Below are 17,687 nucleotides of genomic sequence, written 5' to 3' on the forward strand. Positions count from 1 at the left end.
TATCTTTAACCTTCCCAGAGATGCTATGGTGGGCCTTCTCCCTCTTCAGAGTAAATAAGAAGCAAAAAAGCGGGGAGGTTGCAATAACAGCTTCCACATTCATCTCCGGGAGCAAAGAATCTGGAGTCTCAAACAAGCACACGTTACACTTCCTTGCAGCATCATAGATCTCAGTTGGAACAAACTGTTGCTCCAGTCAAAGAATTACACAATTCACTGGCCCTGGATATGCACATACTTCCAGTTATTCAGGCCATCTATACATAATCGCATATGCAGTGTTAATACAGCAAGTGTCACACACAAGTGTATGCACATACACAGTGGCAAACAGAGCTGGGAATCCAAAAACCAGGCCATGACATGCTAGCACAAAAAAAGAAGAAAAGGAAAGAGGTGGAAAAAGAAGAAAAAGAGGCAATCTAAGCTCTTGGCCTTGCTCTTCATGTTTCTTTAGCCTTGTATTTGGAATACAAGCAATACAGAACCCTCATTGTAGTCTTCAGATCTCCTTTCACAATATCTGTGGATACACAAGAAGGAACACAACCAGATGGGAAGTGTTAGCAATTCTAATTGGAGGACTAGAGGATTCCACCACTGCCAAAGCCAATCTTCCAACTTTCTCCAATTATAATGTAAACTTACATAGTTTAACTACAACAAGAAGCAAAACAGGAACCACAAATTCAGAAAAATATTTATTCATTAAATGAACATAAGAAAAAAGAACCTTTGCTGCACTATCTTGCTGGAAGACAGGATAAATAATGTATAGCAAGAAATAATTCTTATCTCTTGTTCTCTGATAGAACAAAGAAGATAATTTAATAGGACTTTGCACCTTTCATTTTTCATACACCTTTCATTGTTTTTGATTTTTCTATGGTATGAATCATACTGGGAATTGCCTGATACTATTTTTTTGTCATGTTTCTATCATGTTTTCCTGCTGTTGGTTGTTTCCTTTTTTGATTTTAGTTCTCAGCTTCCACTTTCTTGTTATGCAACCTTCTGTCGTGTTTAATAATTGCAACGGAAGATTGTAGCTAATAGAGAAGGTTTGCTGTTTTTCTGTTATTGTTGTAAATCATCAGAAGAAACAATGAAACACCAATAGATGAGATCCTCGAACAGTAAGTGTACATCTGTAGTACCCCTAAATCATATTAAAATCAATTACTAACTGACGATTTTCCCCATGAAGCTAAGGATCTGTGGACGTTAGCACCAATGTTTTTTTTAATGATTAAATATGTATTTGAGGCAGTAGAGAATAGTCAGAGGAAAGAAAAAAGCAAGGCTTTAACTCTTTTCATATAAAAAGTTGATCCCAGCATGGAGATCTGAGCTCATGCCAGTTACTTGTTTCGTATTTAATATAAATAGCTTTCTAAACTCATAGCTCTATGCCATATGGCAAAAGGCCCACAGTTCATACATGCTCATCACGCAAATTTCCAGAATCACTGAAGTGTTAGAGGAAAAAGAAAACAAAAATGAAAACAGAGGAAGTCCTATATTCTGTCATTCCCTCTCCTTGATGCACTAGGTTCCATACTAAATACAGACATAGACTTGTTGTTGAATAACTAACAATGGAAGAGGTAATTCTTTTTATTTTTAACAAACACTTGATTTTCTTACTCAGCAACAAGATTTTGAGCTTGTGGGAGCAATGACAGGCTGAGGTTGCATGCCTTGTCCTCTGCAAGAAGTCAGTCTGAGCAGACACAGCCCTCTCTTGTGCTATTTGAGAACTCATTAATGCAGCTGCATCCCACATCCCCATTGCACATGGATGAGCAGCTGGTCAAAAATGTTCTGTCGGGCAATTTTTTAGTTAGAAAGTTGGACTCAGTCAAGGGAATTTTTTTGGCAAGGTGAGAGAGGAACAGGAATATACATCCCAGTAAAATCAGACACAAAGCACTGACTCAGCAATATAAGCATTCACTTGAATGATGGAGCTCAAGACTCAGCTCGGAGGTCTGAAGTAGGCAGAGCAACAACCAAGACCTATAAATGTCATATTCAGACGATTGACCCACCAGCCACTCTGGATTTGGATAAAAAAATTATTCTTTCTGATTCTCAGTACATTTTCTGAAAGGTGCCTTCTCATATAAAACAAGTTTGGTTTTGTATCACCTAAGCTCCTTATGAAATAGGAAGATGGCTTTCCCTCCAGCTCAGCTGCTGTACTTTCAATAAGAACTGCCACTCTTCTAAATCTGTGACAATCACTGACTTATTAAACAGTTTAAATTCAGTGTAATTGATATATCTGTAATACTGTAACATCTTTACCACAGAAATAAATTAAAAAAAAAATCAAAGCAATGTTCAGCTTTATTATTATTCATTCTGAACAAGGAACTATGGGTCATTCATATAATGAAATGCATGGGTGTCACACTGCAGAAGCTACTTTCTTCAATTACCCTGTTTTGCTAGCCAGGATGTTAGTAGTGCTACTCCAGACAATTCTGTGTGCCATGACTTACCTTCAGAGTTCACAGAAAAATTGAGAAGACCTCCATCCGTTAGCAAGTCCAATGCAAGGTTAACATTGTGAAGCTGTTGACAAGAGAAAGAGATTAGTGTAACAGGAAAATACTGTCCATCTAACAGCATAACAACCAGCATGGCTTTAGAAGTATTTCTCTAGTAGCTGGAATAAGATAGTGATTCATAAATACACACTAATATTCATCTCTTTACTTTTGATGGAGTGCTCTTCAGAATTTCTACCATTTATCATATAAAACCAGATGCGCAACCCATCTCCAGCAATATGCATCCCACCCATGGGGTGGGAATAACAATCCATTTATTTAAAAATAGATCTTGCATGAGAAAGTCTTCTGTTAATGGATGTTTCCACAGGGAAAGCAGAGTAGATTCACAACTGGATCTAACAAATGCACTGAATTTATTTCTACTTTTTTTTTTTTTTTTAAACAATGTCCATATGTTTACCATATTTGGAGCAAAAAAGTATGCAAGTCAAAAGTTGTCTGTATTTCATTTAGTATTACCAAGATTGGAAATCTTCTGATCAGCTATACTTGTGAGGTTTATGCTTTAACTTATAAAGATGCATATGCATGTAATAGTAGTGATGATATCCCTTAGTGTTACTCCTGAGAAATTGAGCATACCTCTACGAATAAAGGCTGGGCTTCTTTTCCATGTTTTTCCTCACTTGTTTTTCTCTCTTTCCCACATGAAAGTTGCACCACAGGCATGTGCAGTAATGATGAATGATATTTCAACATAATATAACATTCAATTTACTAGCTCCTCACAGCTTAAGGGCAGCTATTTACTTGCATGGTAATTAGCAGGCTCTCTCCCTCTAACGATGTAACAAGGCCTATAAGAACTTCAAATTTTCTTTGTATGTTCCTTAGGCTACTGAGCAATTTATCCTTCAGGAGGTACGACATTAAATGCTGCCACGCTGTTCCCTATTATCTTCTGACAAAAAGCACTGGGGTCCCACATGCATAAGCCAAGCAAAAACCGTGTGCTCTGAAAAGAAGTGATAGATTTATGTTTTACCCGGTTCTGTGATTTACAAGTAACCGAGATTTACAAAATTTGAGCTTGTTTTCTTCCTCTCATGCTCAGCAGACAGGGGAGCTTAAGCTCATACCAATCTACACAATTTTTCTGATCAGAATGAATAAATCAAATGTTTTCTTATTGAATCAGCACAGGTGAAAGGATCTCATTTTCCTCCCTAAAGCACATGAGATTTGCAAGGAAAAGAAACTCGCAGATTTCAATGTAAATCTTCAGACAGAAATACTGATAATTACCTAAGAAAGGCAACCTAGAAAAGTAAGTTGTTCCTTCCAGCTGCACTTCCACACTCAAAAGAGATGGCAAATTCTCTAGGATTTACAATCTGACAGCAATCAGAATGCTTGGGATATTTCAGCTTTGGGACTGGTTTGACAAAAAATACCAAGTCTGCACAGTTGTGATAAGCACAGGAGCCTTCCCAGGCCTTATCACCTGGCCACACAAAGTTCACCCTTCATTCCAGCCTGATAATTTCATAATTCTATCCCTTGTCTTATGATATATGATTTCCTATAGACATGAGCACCCAGAACCAGACCTGATTTACAGCTGCTTATAAGCCTTGCTGTTTGTAAGAGACACCCAGAACAAAAGTAACCCACTTGGAGCACAGACTTGCTGCACCTGCAGGCCAGTCACCTCCAGGATGTCATCCCCACTTTGTTCAGCTCTCCTGCCCCTGTAACATGAACTCCCATCCTCCCTATCTCCTTTAGTTTTTGTTTCTATTTTCCTTCTTGGTATCACAGCTTCCATTCCAGTTTCCCCTCCTTGTGACTCACGAGGCGCATTTATCAGTTTGGAACTACAAGCTTCCAGCTTGAGAGCAAGTTGGTACACTGCACTGATTTCAGTGGTGCGTGTGGTTGTCACACTTTTATTACATGAATGACATGTTTTAAATATCAGCAAAGGTTATATTTTCATACTTTACTGTACCAATTAACGTCTAAAATGGCAGGGAGTAAGACAGCACATGGGGATTGAAAGACATTTTATGTTCAAATGACAGCTGAACCATGGTAGTTCAATATTTTTAGTTGTACTGTCATCTTGCTTTCTTTCTTGTAATAAACATCAGACAAGAATAACAGTAAATAGCACTTTGGCAAAGTATTCAACAGAAAATACAGCTCTTGGAAATAATTTTGCTAAAATGAAATTGCTGGAATGTATAGTATTGAATTGAACCAGTGTATAGTCCCATTATAACCTCATCTGGTGCTAGTGACCATTGGAAGCAGGGTAAGAACTAGGTATTCTAAGCTCGGTTTGTACCTAAAATGTAGTAAAGGCATTTCATTTCTTGAGATCCGTGCAAGTCGGAACAGGGCTAATACAAAAAGAAAAACATTATCTACAAAATCTTAAATGAAAAAATATTCATTGACTTCTTCTGAAGGAAGAAAACGTTGAAAGTTTGTTCCTAATTCAGTGGACCAGAGCACACAATTTCAAAAACTGAGTAGAGGAGGAGAAAGGGAAAGATTTTAAGCTTTGATTTTATTTAACTTTTCAAAATCTGTTTCCCATCATCTTAGATATAAAATCTGAATTTTCCTAATGCCTTTAACAGTCAACCAATTTTGAAAAAATCTGAACCTACGTCTCAGACAGCTGTACTTTTAAATGCTTTGATGATCTCCACAGAAGTATTTATTATTGAAGAAGGGATCTCTGAGAATTTTCATCACAGATAAATAGTGCCTGGGGAGATGAGCTGCAGTGAGACTGGGAATCGACATTCGTGTGGGAAACCCTGAATGCAAATCACATCAGAGGAGAGATTCCCTTCTCAGATATCTCTAGAGCACAAAGGATATGAAACATTTCATCTTCAGAGACCTAAACAAATACAACCCAGGAAAAACATCCAGGGTTTCAACTAGATGATCATTGTGGTGCTTTTCAGCCTAGGCCATTCTATAATTCTGTGATTTTCTGAGCCATTCGCTGACCCAAAGGAAAAAAGTTTTTTTGATTTTTATGGTGCAAAGGCATGCGCGTATACAAAATCATCAACATAAATAACCGTTTTCATGGTCAGCTTCCTGAAAGCGTGCATGACCCACCAGCGTCAGCAACTGAGCCACATCAGAAACACCTATGACCTTAGCAACATCAGAAACAATTTGAAAAGATCTCAGATGCCTCAAAACATTTCAGAATCCTGGATGTGTGGCTGGGGCATTCACACCAGCAACCCAGCATGCACTACCTTCTGGCTGATACTACTATTTTCTTTGGAAGTTCTGATAAAACCTGCCTGGTAGAGGTTGAGAATGGAGCCAGGAAGAAAGGAGGTATATTCTCAAGAGCTTCTAAAGTACAGAAGGGGCTTTCAAAATGTTCTGGTCATGTCTCAATTACGGTATATTTTTAGGATGACATAAGGAAAGCTATATGAATCCAATTCTGTTATGCAAGATATGTCATCTGTTTAACAATGTCATTTGTAGGACAGACTAGTAGGAGGATAGCACACCAATTCCTTGCTGCAGAGAGACTCTGATTTTAACTGGAAGGCTTCAGAAGAATGCATCTGCATAAATAAATGCAATTAACAATAGCTCACATCACATAAGACAATACATTTTTGAAGAAGATATGTCCCAAAGTATTTGAATACCACCTAGTACCTGCGTTTGTACTGTCCCAAAGCATCATCAGCAAACACCGTGCGTGTATATGGTTTTATACTGCAGCAGCAGTTACAGCAAGACACGGAGCTCTTCCGACATATGGAAGCAATAAATACACAAGATGTTTGAAGCTTTGGGTTCTAAGTGATTAAATAACAACTTACCATCTCTGTGGTGCTAGCTGGAGTCAGAAAGAAATCCCTTAAATTCAGAAAATAACCTTCTAGTTGTCCAATTAACAGAAGTAAAATAACTCCATCTGCAAACTGGAAGAGGAATGATTTGAATATTATTTATTATGTGGGCTTTTAGTAAATTCCAAAGATAAACACCACTCCAGTGATAAGAGAATTGCAACGGCACTCTGGCAACCAGACAGCCCAGTGACTCATCCTCCTCGACCTCTCAGACAGCACGCTTCGTGCATACTTACATAAGGCTCCTAAGCTCATATTAAAAAAAATACAACCTCGTGAAAGGACTGCTATTAAAACAAACTGTTCCAGATGTGACGAGACTTCAGATAGCCACAAGTGACAAACACATGAATACACTTGTGCGCAGTGCCTGAGATTTACAACAAAAGCCTCCCAGAACTTCCCTTCTCACAGGCTGATTTCTCCTGCTGCTATAGTGTATGTGTCCAGGGAAGCAAAGAAAAAAGGATCAGGGACACCCCTGAGACCTCCCCCCATCCCTTGCTCCGTCCCCAAGAACAGTGGAGGTGTGATGGAGCCTCTCTTTCCTGTGCGTGGGAGTTGATCCTGGGCTGCCCAGCAAGTACTTCTGCAATTTGACAGACTCTAAGGAAGCTCGATGTTCAAAGGATGGAGTTCTGCCATTTAAAGAAAATCAAGCCTTCCTACCCTGCAGCAAACCCCGCATTAAAGATCACTAAACACCAGCAACCAACCTATCAGTGTAATTCTCAGAAATCAGCCTTACTTCAGAAAGATGGGAGTTCAGTCAACTCTGAAAATGACTCCCTGTAGCATTACAAGGAACGTACAGTATTCAGTACAATGCTGTATTTTTCCAATTCTTAGAAGTTTCTCAAATTTCAGGGACTGAAGCCTGATATCTTAACCCAAAGCTAAATACAATCGTTATGTTGACAAGTTTAAAACTGATACAACAAAAAGGAGGGATCCTAATGGTGAAACACTCAAATAAATGACAGGAAATGATAAGTTTCAGTTCAGTGCAGGCTACCTGAGATTCCATGTCTTTCACATTTAATCCCAATTTTCCAACATGCTGGTTGACAAACTGCAAAAACACCTATGGAAAACAGGAGAGGAATAAAAGAGCACTTTTTTCAGTGGTCATGAATTATGTTTCACCTAATATATTTTGATTCTGTTAAGGAATAAATAAATAAATTACCTTTTTTACATCATCCAGTCTTTCAGGAGCACGGCTAAATAATTCATCAAAGGCATCATCCGCTGTATCAAAACAACATTAATTGATACTGTTTGGAATAAACTGTCAGATCACAGGTTTAAGATGGCTTGAGAAGGAGAAAGGCAATCACACCTTATAAACCAGGGAGGAAAAATGCTTCAGGGAGAATGGAAAAAATCCTGCTTTTGGATTTAACACAGGACAGAGGTAGAGGCTTCTCGTTAGCCTAATTATACCAAATTTAATTCATCAGCTCTGTAATTGTTACCTGCAGATGTTCTCAAGATTTATACTGCACCAGTTCTGGCAGCAAAACTAAATGAGGAATAGATTTCTAGGGTGCAGGTAGGCAAATGCAGCTCTGCTTAAGAAAGGTTCCTCCAGAAAGTCAGCAGCAAGGAAGCCTCTGCAGTGAAGGAGCTTAGCTGGTTTGCCCTCCCTCCCTGCTGGGAAGCAGGTGAATGGATCCCATCACATCTCAGAGCCAGTCTGCAACCTGCAGCAGTCTCAGAAACGAGAGAGCCCTCTTCTGGAGCTGTGCTATGAGACTCCTTTCAGCCTTTGCTAAGCAAGCCGTGTTAAAAATAGATGGAGACAGCATTCTGAAGAGTGAATTTCAGATTTCTTTTTCCAGCAGAATCAATCCTTTGGAAGAAATACTCAATTATAGTATTTTTCACTATTTCAGCCCACACTAGAGGCCAGTCAGGGGAATAAGTGATAAACACATATTAAATGATACAGTTTGCACCTCTGCAAAGTATGAAATGCTAATACAAAGGGCTCAGCAGAGAATTAAAACAGTTGCACTCATTCACCAGGGATGAAGAATGCTCCTTAGCAGCAAGGAGCAGCTCATGGTGTGCTAGCCAAAAGCCTCTAGCCAAAGCTTGGGCAGTGCCAAGACATTCTGTGGGCTCTGCACACATGGACAATTTTCATCTCAAGTGTTTCATAGCCCTGAAAGGCCCTAAAGGTAAAATCTCCAAGGAGGCTGCTTGCTTTAGTGAGCTGCTATCCATAACTAAGCACCAGATTTCAGAATCCTATCTGAAAACTGCAGAAAGGAAATGACATTGCAACTACTGAGGCAAGAAGAAATGCAATTCTCATGGCACTGTGTTCATAAGTAGTTCCAACAGAGAGAATGAGATCAGCACAGACTAATTATTTCTTTTAGTTCAAAGCATATTTTGTCCCCAGCCAGGGCTTCTCTGCTGGGTCATCAGTTCACTGCATCATTCCCTGTCTCACCTCCCACCTGCAGCCCACAGGCAAAGGGACTATCCAGCTTCCAAGCCATATTGTGCTGAATATACAGACTTTAAGAGAAGACATTTGCAGAAAAATGCTAGGAGAAATCAATGAGTCTCCACTAATTCTAGTGGAAACATAATGATTTTATCACACGGTAAAAATCGATCCCACTTTGGGGCATAATAATACTTAATGGAGAAGTGCTGGATTTGGCAAAGCCGGTACTTACTTGACTGCTCTTCTGAATTCTCTCTAGAGGTGCAATAAAAAAGAAAGAATTAGAAAAAGCATTCAACAGAACTAATCTTATTCATAAGCAAAGCTTATCTGGGCCATCAGGCACCTTGTAAAGCAGGAGATACAGTACAAAGTGCCATTAACTTTATGTCAGAGTAACTTTTCAAGAGACACTTTTAAGCACACTGTATATCCGTGTAGATACTTGGAAACATGAAAATTTAACTGGCCCACAGACCAATGAACATTTATTTTATAAACACAACCCATAATAACCTCTTGCAATAAGCTGCTCGTGAAATTAGAATTTGAAGGTGTTCTAGCATATAAAAGATGACAGTAGGAAAGTCTGTATCTGGTTCTTGGAATGATGGCCATATTTTCTTGGTGTAAAAATGATATCCTGCCAGATCTTTAATAACCACAGCACCTCACAAACTCAGTAAGCCCAAACCTTACTTCATCAAACCAGAATAAGCAAAAACCTGCCTCCATTTTCTTAATTTATGGACACAATAGAAATAAATGAATAGTAGATATAAACCACTGTGGCTTTATAAAATTTCCTGTTTATTTTACAGTGAATTTAGAGTACTGGATGTTTATTACTATTTTTATTGCAATATTCCATGGCAATAACAACCCCATAAATACTCGTATACATTATTTTAGAGAAATTTAAATAAAAAGTAGAACATGCATATGCATGCCTGCTTTTATGATTTTTGTCATCATCATAATATCAGATAGTTTTTGTTTCTAAGGGGAAAAACACCCACAATATTTCTTTTCTGATTGACAGTGTACAAACCAAATATATCCCCTCTTACTTGCTTCCTGTGATATATTCCACCCCATTTGCTGTCTTTAATCCTTTGGAGGTGTTCTGTTAAACAGAAAATATGTATTTTTGGTTTTGTTATGCAAAAAAAATCTGAAAGCATTAGTGACACTTTCATGAACTGTCTGCTGCCTTAAATGACTACCAGAGAGCATTGATCAAGAAGCCCAGCACAATTAGTACAGGCACTTTGAGAGGTTGCTGCCCCTTTCTGCTCTCTTCAACCAAGAATGACCTGTTCCCTTCAGGAGCATTAATTTCTCTTGGGAAGAAGCAGCTCACCACCAAAACCCCACCATCTCCATTACCACGGCCCCCTCTCTCTCAGGGCTAATGTTCATTTCTGATGCGGTGGTTTTATAGATAATCCCTCCTGATTTCTGTGCACTGAGGTACTTGCAGCCACACAGGGCACTAGTGGGAGGACTGCTTTATAAAGAGTCTGACTTTTCACTGGTGGGAAGGATTCACATGACAGGAGCATCTGAGCACTGCAAAGGGACAAGTAATTAGAGTAATTCTAAGAAATCAAAGAGTCTACTTGTTCCTGAGTGCTAGGCTGGGACACGGCCCCTAAAGAGGCTGTCCCTCCCTGACACTCTGAATCCTCCAGACATGAAAAATGTACTTTAAGTGTACGTATGGTCCCAGTTCCAGTTACCATCCTTCGAAGAGTGAAAACTCTAGGTAATGCCATACAGGGTGCAGGGCTCAAAACACAACAGAATGGCAACTGAAACTGTGATGTAGTGGTGCTGATTTTTGCAACTGTATCTCAAACAGTGGGTTTCTGAATATTCTCCTGAAGTTCCAGAGCTGACTTCAAGAAACACAGCGGAGAAAGAAAGCATGCAAATCTCAGCTCATAGAGAAAAATATCAAAATGTGACTCCAATGGACAGACTCCCCCTACAGAAAGAAACTAATGTCATGTTCAATAAGCACAGGCTTCTACTTTAAAACATTTAGAGAGAGCAGGAACAGAATTTCTTCTTCTGCTTCTTTACTGATACCAATAGCTGCTTTCAGATTGGACCATTCCTTTTTTCGATCAAAGAGAAAAGTAACATAGTGTTTCTATCCTTTTAAAGTTACAGCACCTGAACTAAGCTCAAAAATTATGGTCTAGTCATTAAATTGAAAGATACAGTTCACAGAAAATAAGTCTCCCATTTACTGTTGCACACACATTTCTCCTTAATTATAAATAAAACTAAGTCTTGTGAAACGTTTTTAGGATACTCAGTGACAAATATTAAAGCCATAAATACCTCAAAAGTGATTGTTTCCACATGAACATTAGGAGGAAAAGCCAGACTGGGTTGGAAGTGCTTTGCTATTGCGACCAGAAGATGCAGTGTGCTCAGTAAATCCTTTGCTAAAATCGCTATACCATGTAAAGAAAGAATACAAAGTTTATTGTGCAGAACAATTAAACCTCACTGTAATATCCTAAGTTCTTCCTGGACAGAGCATCCCAAAGTCACAGTAACACAGATGGGACATCAAGTTGAGGTTTATATCACATCACAATTCAGCAATAACACGTCTTGAAAGTCCTTTTTGTGAGACATTCACATGGATGCTAAAGGCTGTTAAACTACATACCTGGAGGACACAGCTGCACTTAGTCAGGGACTAGATATTCTTGTCTCACTTGTGGTTCAACTAATAATTGCAAACAGGTCATTTAATTACTGTTCTGGCACTCCACTGCTTCACAGCAGTCTTACAGCAGAGGAAGCCTCGGGATGGTTGATTTTGTCCTGTTTCACAGCTGCACCTACCTTCCACACTCCATTTCAGCTGACTTTCTTCCAGTTGCAAACACTTAGCCACAGCTTCCAGAATCACAGAGAGTTTCTGACGCTGTTTTTTTTCTGTTAATGCTATCTTGTCAACATCCAGCTTGAGAGATCCTAGATTTTCTTTGACAGAGAGCCCACATAAAGAAGATGGATGCATTTAACACCATCACAGAGAGGAAAAAAAAAAAAAATCAATATAAAATCTCAGCAAAGCACACAAAGTCTTGTTTTCAATGCCCAGTACCATTTAGCAGCTTCCACACCTCAGACCCACAGCCCGCCCACAGCATATGCCTTATCAAACTCCCACTCTCTCTGATAGCCTCAAGTAAACACAGTAAAACTCTGAAGGTCTCAGCCCATTCCTTACAGCAGCATCTCCATCCCCAGCACTCCACATCACTCCTTTTCCTAGGGGAACATACAAGAATTCAACACATTAATCCTTCCTGTAGGTACTGCACAAAGGCCATACCAACTCACACATAAAGAAGAAATCCCAGCTCATTGCTCAGACAAACAATCTATGAAAATAAGCTAATCCTATTCACTCTGCTGTCTTCCACTTTGAGGAAAAGGAGATGGGATTTGAAAGGAGTGCCCAAAAAGAGAAAAACAAAGCAGGGACAGGGAAAATGAAGAAACAAATGGACCAAGAGGCTGTTCCAAGAGATCACATCTTTAATAAATTGATATTCATCAATTCAGAGTTATAGACCTGAAACTTAAAAAAAAAAACAAAGCAAAAAAGCTGGAAAATATACAAATCATTGTGCTGATCCCATTTTATATTTCTGGTAGCATCATAATTTGCCTTTGTGCTCTTGGCTGATGCTAAAGACTTTCTGAGAAGACAAACAATATTTGTATAAAACAACAGTGGATCACCAGGCATCCATTCAGAGTTGCCTTTATCACAACTTACCCACAGCACTTTCTGTTCAAGAGTATGTTTATCCTACCTTTGTAAAGGTTTTCTGTTATTTATTTGCGAGCTTAACTCAGAAGCAGCTTACCCAAGAGATGATGAAGTACCAGCCCATCATACAGATCTTCTTCCAAACTTATCACTACTATGTGCTCCTCTTTCAGAGTCGTGTTAATCCAGTCAATCAGCAGCTGTGGAGGGAAACGAAACAGCTGACAATTATATTTTTGTCTGGACAAGTCCTCAGTGCTATGCCATGCTTTACCTCTTTCTTTAGTCTTATTTCATGTTTCATTTTGCTTTCAACCTCTACTTCCTTTTTCCTTCTTGGTTATTTTTTAAAGAAACTGGAAGTTAAGTATCAATTGGTTCTTCCTAATAATACAAGGCTCATTAGCCACGTCTGGGCAAAGTTTTAAGTGAGACTAGTACCTCCCAAGTTATATTCTCATGAATTTTGTAGAATTAGCTTCACAGGGAAGAAGGCAGATCCTATTGCCACTTCCATTAGGGAGAAGGCAGTACAGTAGACCCTGCCTTTATTAGACATCAGAGAATTCACACAGACAAAAGTTTGTGAAAGCTTTCTCTCATTCTGTGGGTCATATCCTGCATGCACGACACCAGAGGAGCTCCTCAGCATTGCTCCATTCCTTATTTAGTCACATATGCTAATACAAAGGCAAGATGACTGGCTGAAGTAGTACTAAAAAGCAGCAGTCCCAGCTGGTTATCAATAAGAATCTCCTGAAAAAGGACTTGTATTGCTCATATTGCTATTTTTACTGCTGCAAGTGAGTGCTTGGAGTATGTTGTATGGGTGATCTCCTTATCATTTGATGTAAATATAAGAGATAATTCATAGCAGGTCCCTGTAAGTTAGCCAGCAGTAACAAAAATATAAGAAACAGTTTATAAAAATACAAATAATGACCTCTGGAATGCTTGAAATTGCATGAGAAAAAAATGCCCAACTTGGGCACTTTCCTGAACTGAGGAGCTGACAAAGCATGTGTAAGCACACTTCCTCAACAACAAAGTAACTGGCGTTTTCTAGAGCAGAAAGCTCTGCTCCTGCAGCCTAAGACCTGGTGATGTCTAGGTGGGCAAGGGCTAGACATGTACACCAAATGTCATGGTACAGGCAAGACCAAAAAGCAGAAAAGCAGAAAGTACTGCTAAGTATAGATTTATGAGACTCCTCGTTGGGTATCTCAGCTCTTCACAACCACGACCACAGCCTGCAGCTCAGACTACTCTTTCAAGTCCTGTTACTGGGGTCCCATTCAGCTGCAGAGCAGTGTGTAAAAATGAATAAATTGAGAAAAGAGAAAAGGAATACCTAAAGATGTTTGCTACTGGCTTCTAAAGCAACCATCTTCTCTTTTACACATTCTTCAATATTTACAGTAACTACAGCAAGCCATTTCACACTTCTTAGCTCCCAGCTTCAGAACAAAAACGTAATGCAAGACTGTCTTTTTCCAAGTTAAATAAGGATCTCCACGGCTCCCCATCTGCATCCCAAGCTCTTCTACGAAAGAGCCACAAACACTTTAGATCAAGAGGGCAAGCAGTAGCAGTGATGGCACATGGAGGATGCCCTCCTTTGGGTCTGCATTTCCACCTCACCATCTTCCACAGAGAAGACAGACAGCGACAAACATTCTTTCAGGAGTTTCTGAGAGGAAAAGAATCAAGCACTGAAGCTCACAGAAATCTCCATATAATAAGGAATCTCTTCATTTTTGGCAGTCTGGAAAGAACAAATGCAATGTCTCTGTAGACAACATAATTGCATTTCGCAGCATCACCTTTCAAGATTTCCTCTTTCATATAAAAACATTGTGAAAGCCTGACATAGAAATTAAATATTTTTTATCAAATGTGCATGAAGGTTTAAGAAAACATAATAAAGAAGCACACATATTTAAGAATTTATGAATGCCATATAACACACACAACAGCACAAAGCCTAAGCTTGTTATTGTAATATTTCTAACACTTTTAGTATCTCCATAATGCAAGAAGTGCCAGTCTCAAAAGAGACACACCACTTTTCTTGCAGGAAATTTCAGTATGCTAGCCTTCCCCTGGGCTATGCCACTAGAAAAACACAGTGATTGAAAGCACAGGGGGAATTTTCAAAATTACTTGGAAATAAAGCACTTTCCCGTGAAATAGGATTCATCTGTCACAGCCACCTCAAGCAGACAATGAACTGCACAACAGCTTGAGGGCTTTTCTCTTCAATTTCACTGGTGACTTGCACATCCTCACTCCTCCTTATTCTGTTATTTATTAACCCATCAGGCTGCACCTTAGCTTGCGTCAAGCCTGCAGCCTTCAGTGAGCTGCAGACATAAGGCAGAGGACAAGAGAAAACTGCTGACCATCACCACAGTAATTCCACAGCCTGTTATAATAGGATCAGGAGAACCAACTTCAATGTACTTGAACGTCTCCTGTTAGTCATAACAAGTGTTGACATGGATTTCCTTTCAATCACAGCTGGCTGTCCTGGATGGATTCTTATTGCCATTACACTATTGCTACAGCTAAGTAGCATCCGGCTACTTCACACATGTGTCCCGAGTTATGTGAGAAATCATGTAAGAAGAATCCCAGATTTTAAACCCGCTCTCCACTTTATGCACAACAGAGACCACTCTGTGGGGTGTCAGCACATAAAGCTTAGAACTGTACTTGACAAAGCCCAAATGCCAGCATCAGGACATGCCCATGCCCTTATAGAGTGAGGGTCTGGGGCCGAGGAGCTGAGTAATTTACATGACTGAGCAGCCATGTGGTAGGGTACATACAGGGTACATACCTGAGATGTCTTACATCTCAGGTAAGAGTTAAACACTGTAGTAAAAGAAATTGTACCAGTTTTAATTCCTCCAGTTTGGGATTGTTGCTTGAGGTGGGTTTTATGAGTTTCCTCTTCTCTCCTATGAAGGAAAGAAACAAGATCAATTACAATTATCAGATACGACTCGTGCAAGTTTTCCAAAAAATCTGCAGTATCACTAACTGACATATGTAGAAATTGCCATTTTTTATTTCAATTGATTCCCCATAAGGAAGAAAATGACTTATCAAAACAATAAAGACTGCTGTCAGAAGTTATATTCCAACGTAATTCAAATCAATAAATCTAGAGGGACAATCCTGGAAACAAAAGTTAGGCAAACCTTTATGTATGAAATTTCAATTTCAGTTAAAGAATCAGCTAGGACTTGTGTTGCTTCTTCATTATCTGCTTCAAGAGAGTCAGAGGCCAAACTACATGCACATCACAGCATTTACTTGCTGCCGATGAAGCCAGGAGACTACTGTTGAAAAATACACGATTCATTCGTACTACAATTTTTCTGCTTGTCTCTTCAGGTCACTCCTTGGACCTTTTTCTGTCTTGGTTTACGAAGTACTTACCTGGAGTGATGACATCCTCAACGAAGAATTTATTAAGAGCAGCAGGCTGTGTAAATGCATTTAAGAAGTCTGCGTCCATTGTATTTTTTCAGTCCTGGTTACCTGATAAAAGATACAGAGTAAAAGGAAACATGAGTAAAGAAGGCATGAATAGAAGAAAATAACTGTTAGGAAGAAAACAAGTGAAAGGGCTTTTTTTTTAGTTATTATTTAATGACCTGTGAATTACTTCTAAAAACAATCTGAAAATAATATTTAAATGCATAATAAAAAAATGTAAAGTTATAAAGAAGCTTCATTTTTTCTGTTAATAATCAGAATATAAGGAAGGAAGCCCTTAAGCACAAAAACTTGCCTTAATTCCAACCAATTGTTTCATCTGAATCAATTAGTAAAATCATTTTTCAATTTACATTAAAAAGAAGCTTTTGGCTTCTAGATACCAATACATATAAAAATGATCAATACTTAAGAACTATTAAATCAAGAATGCAGTAGTTAAATTAGACATGAGCTTACAGATACAAGCAGTTTCCTTTACTAGACCATCTGGTACAGTTGTGTAAAAAAAAGCAGCTTCCTTCTGGGTATACAACCTCAACTTGATGTTAAATTAAGTTGCACAGCTTCTCAACAGTTTGTACCTTAAACACAGACCGGAGAATGACTTCCCTACGCAGCCTAGCCATCTTTGAATGAAAGCAGAACAGCAATACACAACACAGAGATGGAAACACCCCGTCAACAAACAATACTAGAGGCAGGCTAGGAGCTAAAATGGCTAGGAGCTGCACAGAGGACAGCAGGAGCCAAAGAATGGAGCTGTGGGAGTAGGGTGGGGAGGCTGTATAACACTCATTTGTCCTACCAAATTGAAGTGCACCCTGATACCAGCCACGACCTATGAAGAAGGGTCTGGCAAAGATGTCCCCTAGTGTTCTTGAATTAAACCACAGTACAAGCAAAGACAAGTCTGATTTTTTAACCACACATATGTAAATCTGTTCCATGTTGCCTACAAAACACGAAAGACAGAACTAGGCTCTACAGGATGCTTAAGTGGTAGGAAAAGTTCCAAGTGCTTGCTTTTGCAGTCTGTGTGTTTATGTAAAGGTTGATCGGCCAAGTCCACAAGACTAAGAAAATTAGGATGCTTTAACGTGGCAAAGACTAAAGCAAGGAATAGTACTAGAACCTGAGCAGTCTCTTTTAAAAGTCTGTACAAAAAGGATAGCTCTTCTTTAAACCAAAGATCAGTTGACTTCAGCAGATCACAGAATCGTGGAATATCCCTGGTTGGAAGGGTCTGATAAGAATCACAGAGTCCAGCTCCTGGCTCCACAGAGGACCACCCAAAATCCAAACCCTATATCTGAAAGCTTTGCCCAAACTCTCCTTGAAGTCCGGCACTTGGTGCCATGCCCACTGCCCTGGGCAGCTTGTTCCGTGGCCCAACCACCCTGTGGAGCAGCCCCTGTCCCTGACCCCCAGCTGCCCTCCCCTGACAGCTCCATGCCGTTCCCTCGGGCCCTGTC

At 39.4% G+C, this 17,687-nt stretch overlaps 1 protein-coding gene across 1 annotated transcript; it reads right to left on the reverse strand.

The window, feature by feature from the left end:
* Nucleotides 1-443: 443 nt before the first annotated feature.
* On the reverse strand, nucleotides 444-16,231 carry PARVG (parvin gamma; the record flags this gene model as incomplete). The annotated part of the gene is made up of 12 exons (XM_079540675.1): nucleotides 444-523; nucleotides 2,508-2,580; nucleotides 6,401-6,502; nucleotides 7,449-7,517; nucleotides 7,623-7,684; nucleotides 9,130-9,152; nucleotides 9,968-10,023; nucleotides 11,250-11,365; nucleotides 11,766-11,906; nucleotides 12,803-12,905; nucleotides 15,604-15,668; nucleotides 16,153-16,231. The coding sequence occupies 12 exons, from the start codon at nucleotides 16,229-16,231 to the stop codon at nucleotides 444-446; spliced, it is 969 nt and encodes a 322-aa protein (XP_079396801.1).
* Between the last annotated feature and the right edge of the window lie 1,456 nt (nucleotides 16,232-17,687).

This window comes from Tetrao urogallus, assembly GCF_951394365.1.
Source record: "Tetrao urogallus genome assembly, chromosome: 1".
Lineage (NCBI taxonomy): Eukaryota > Metazoa > Chordata > Aves > Galliformes > Phasianidae > Tetrao > Tetrao urogallus.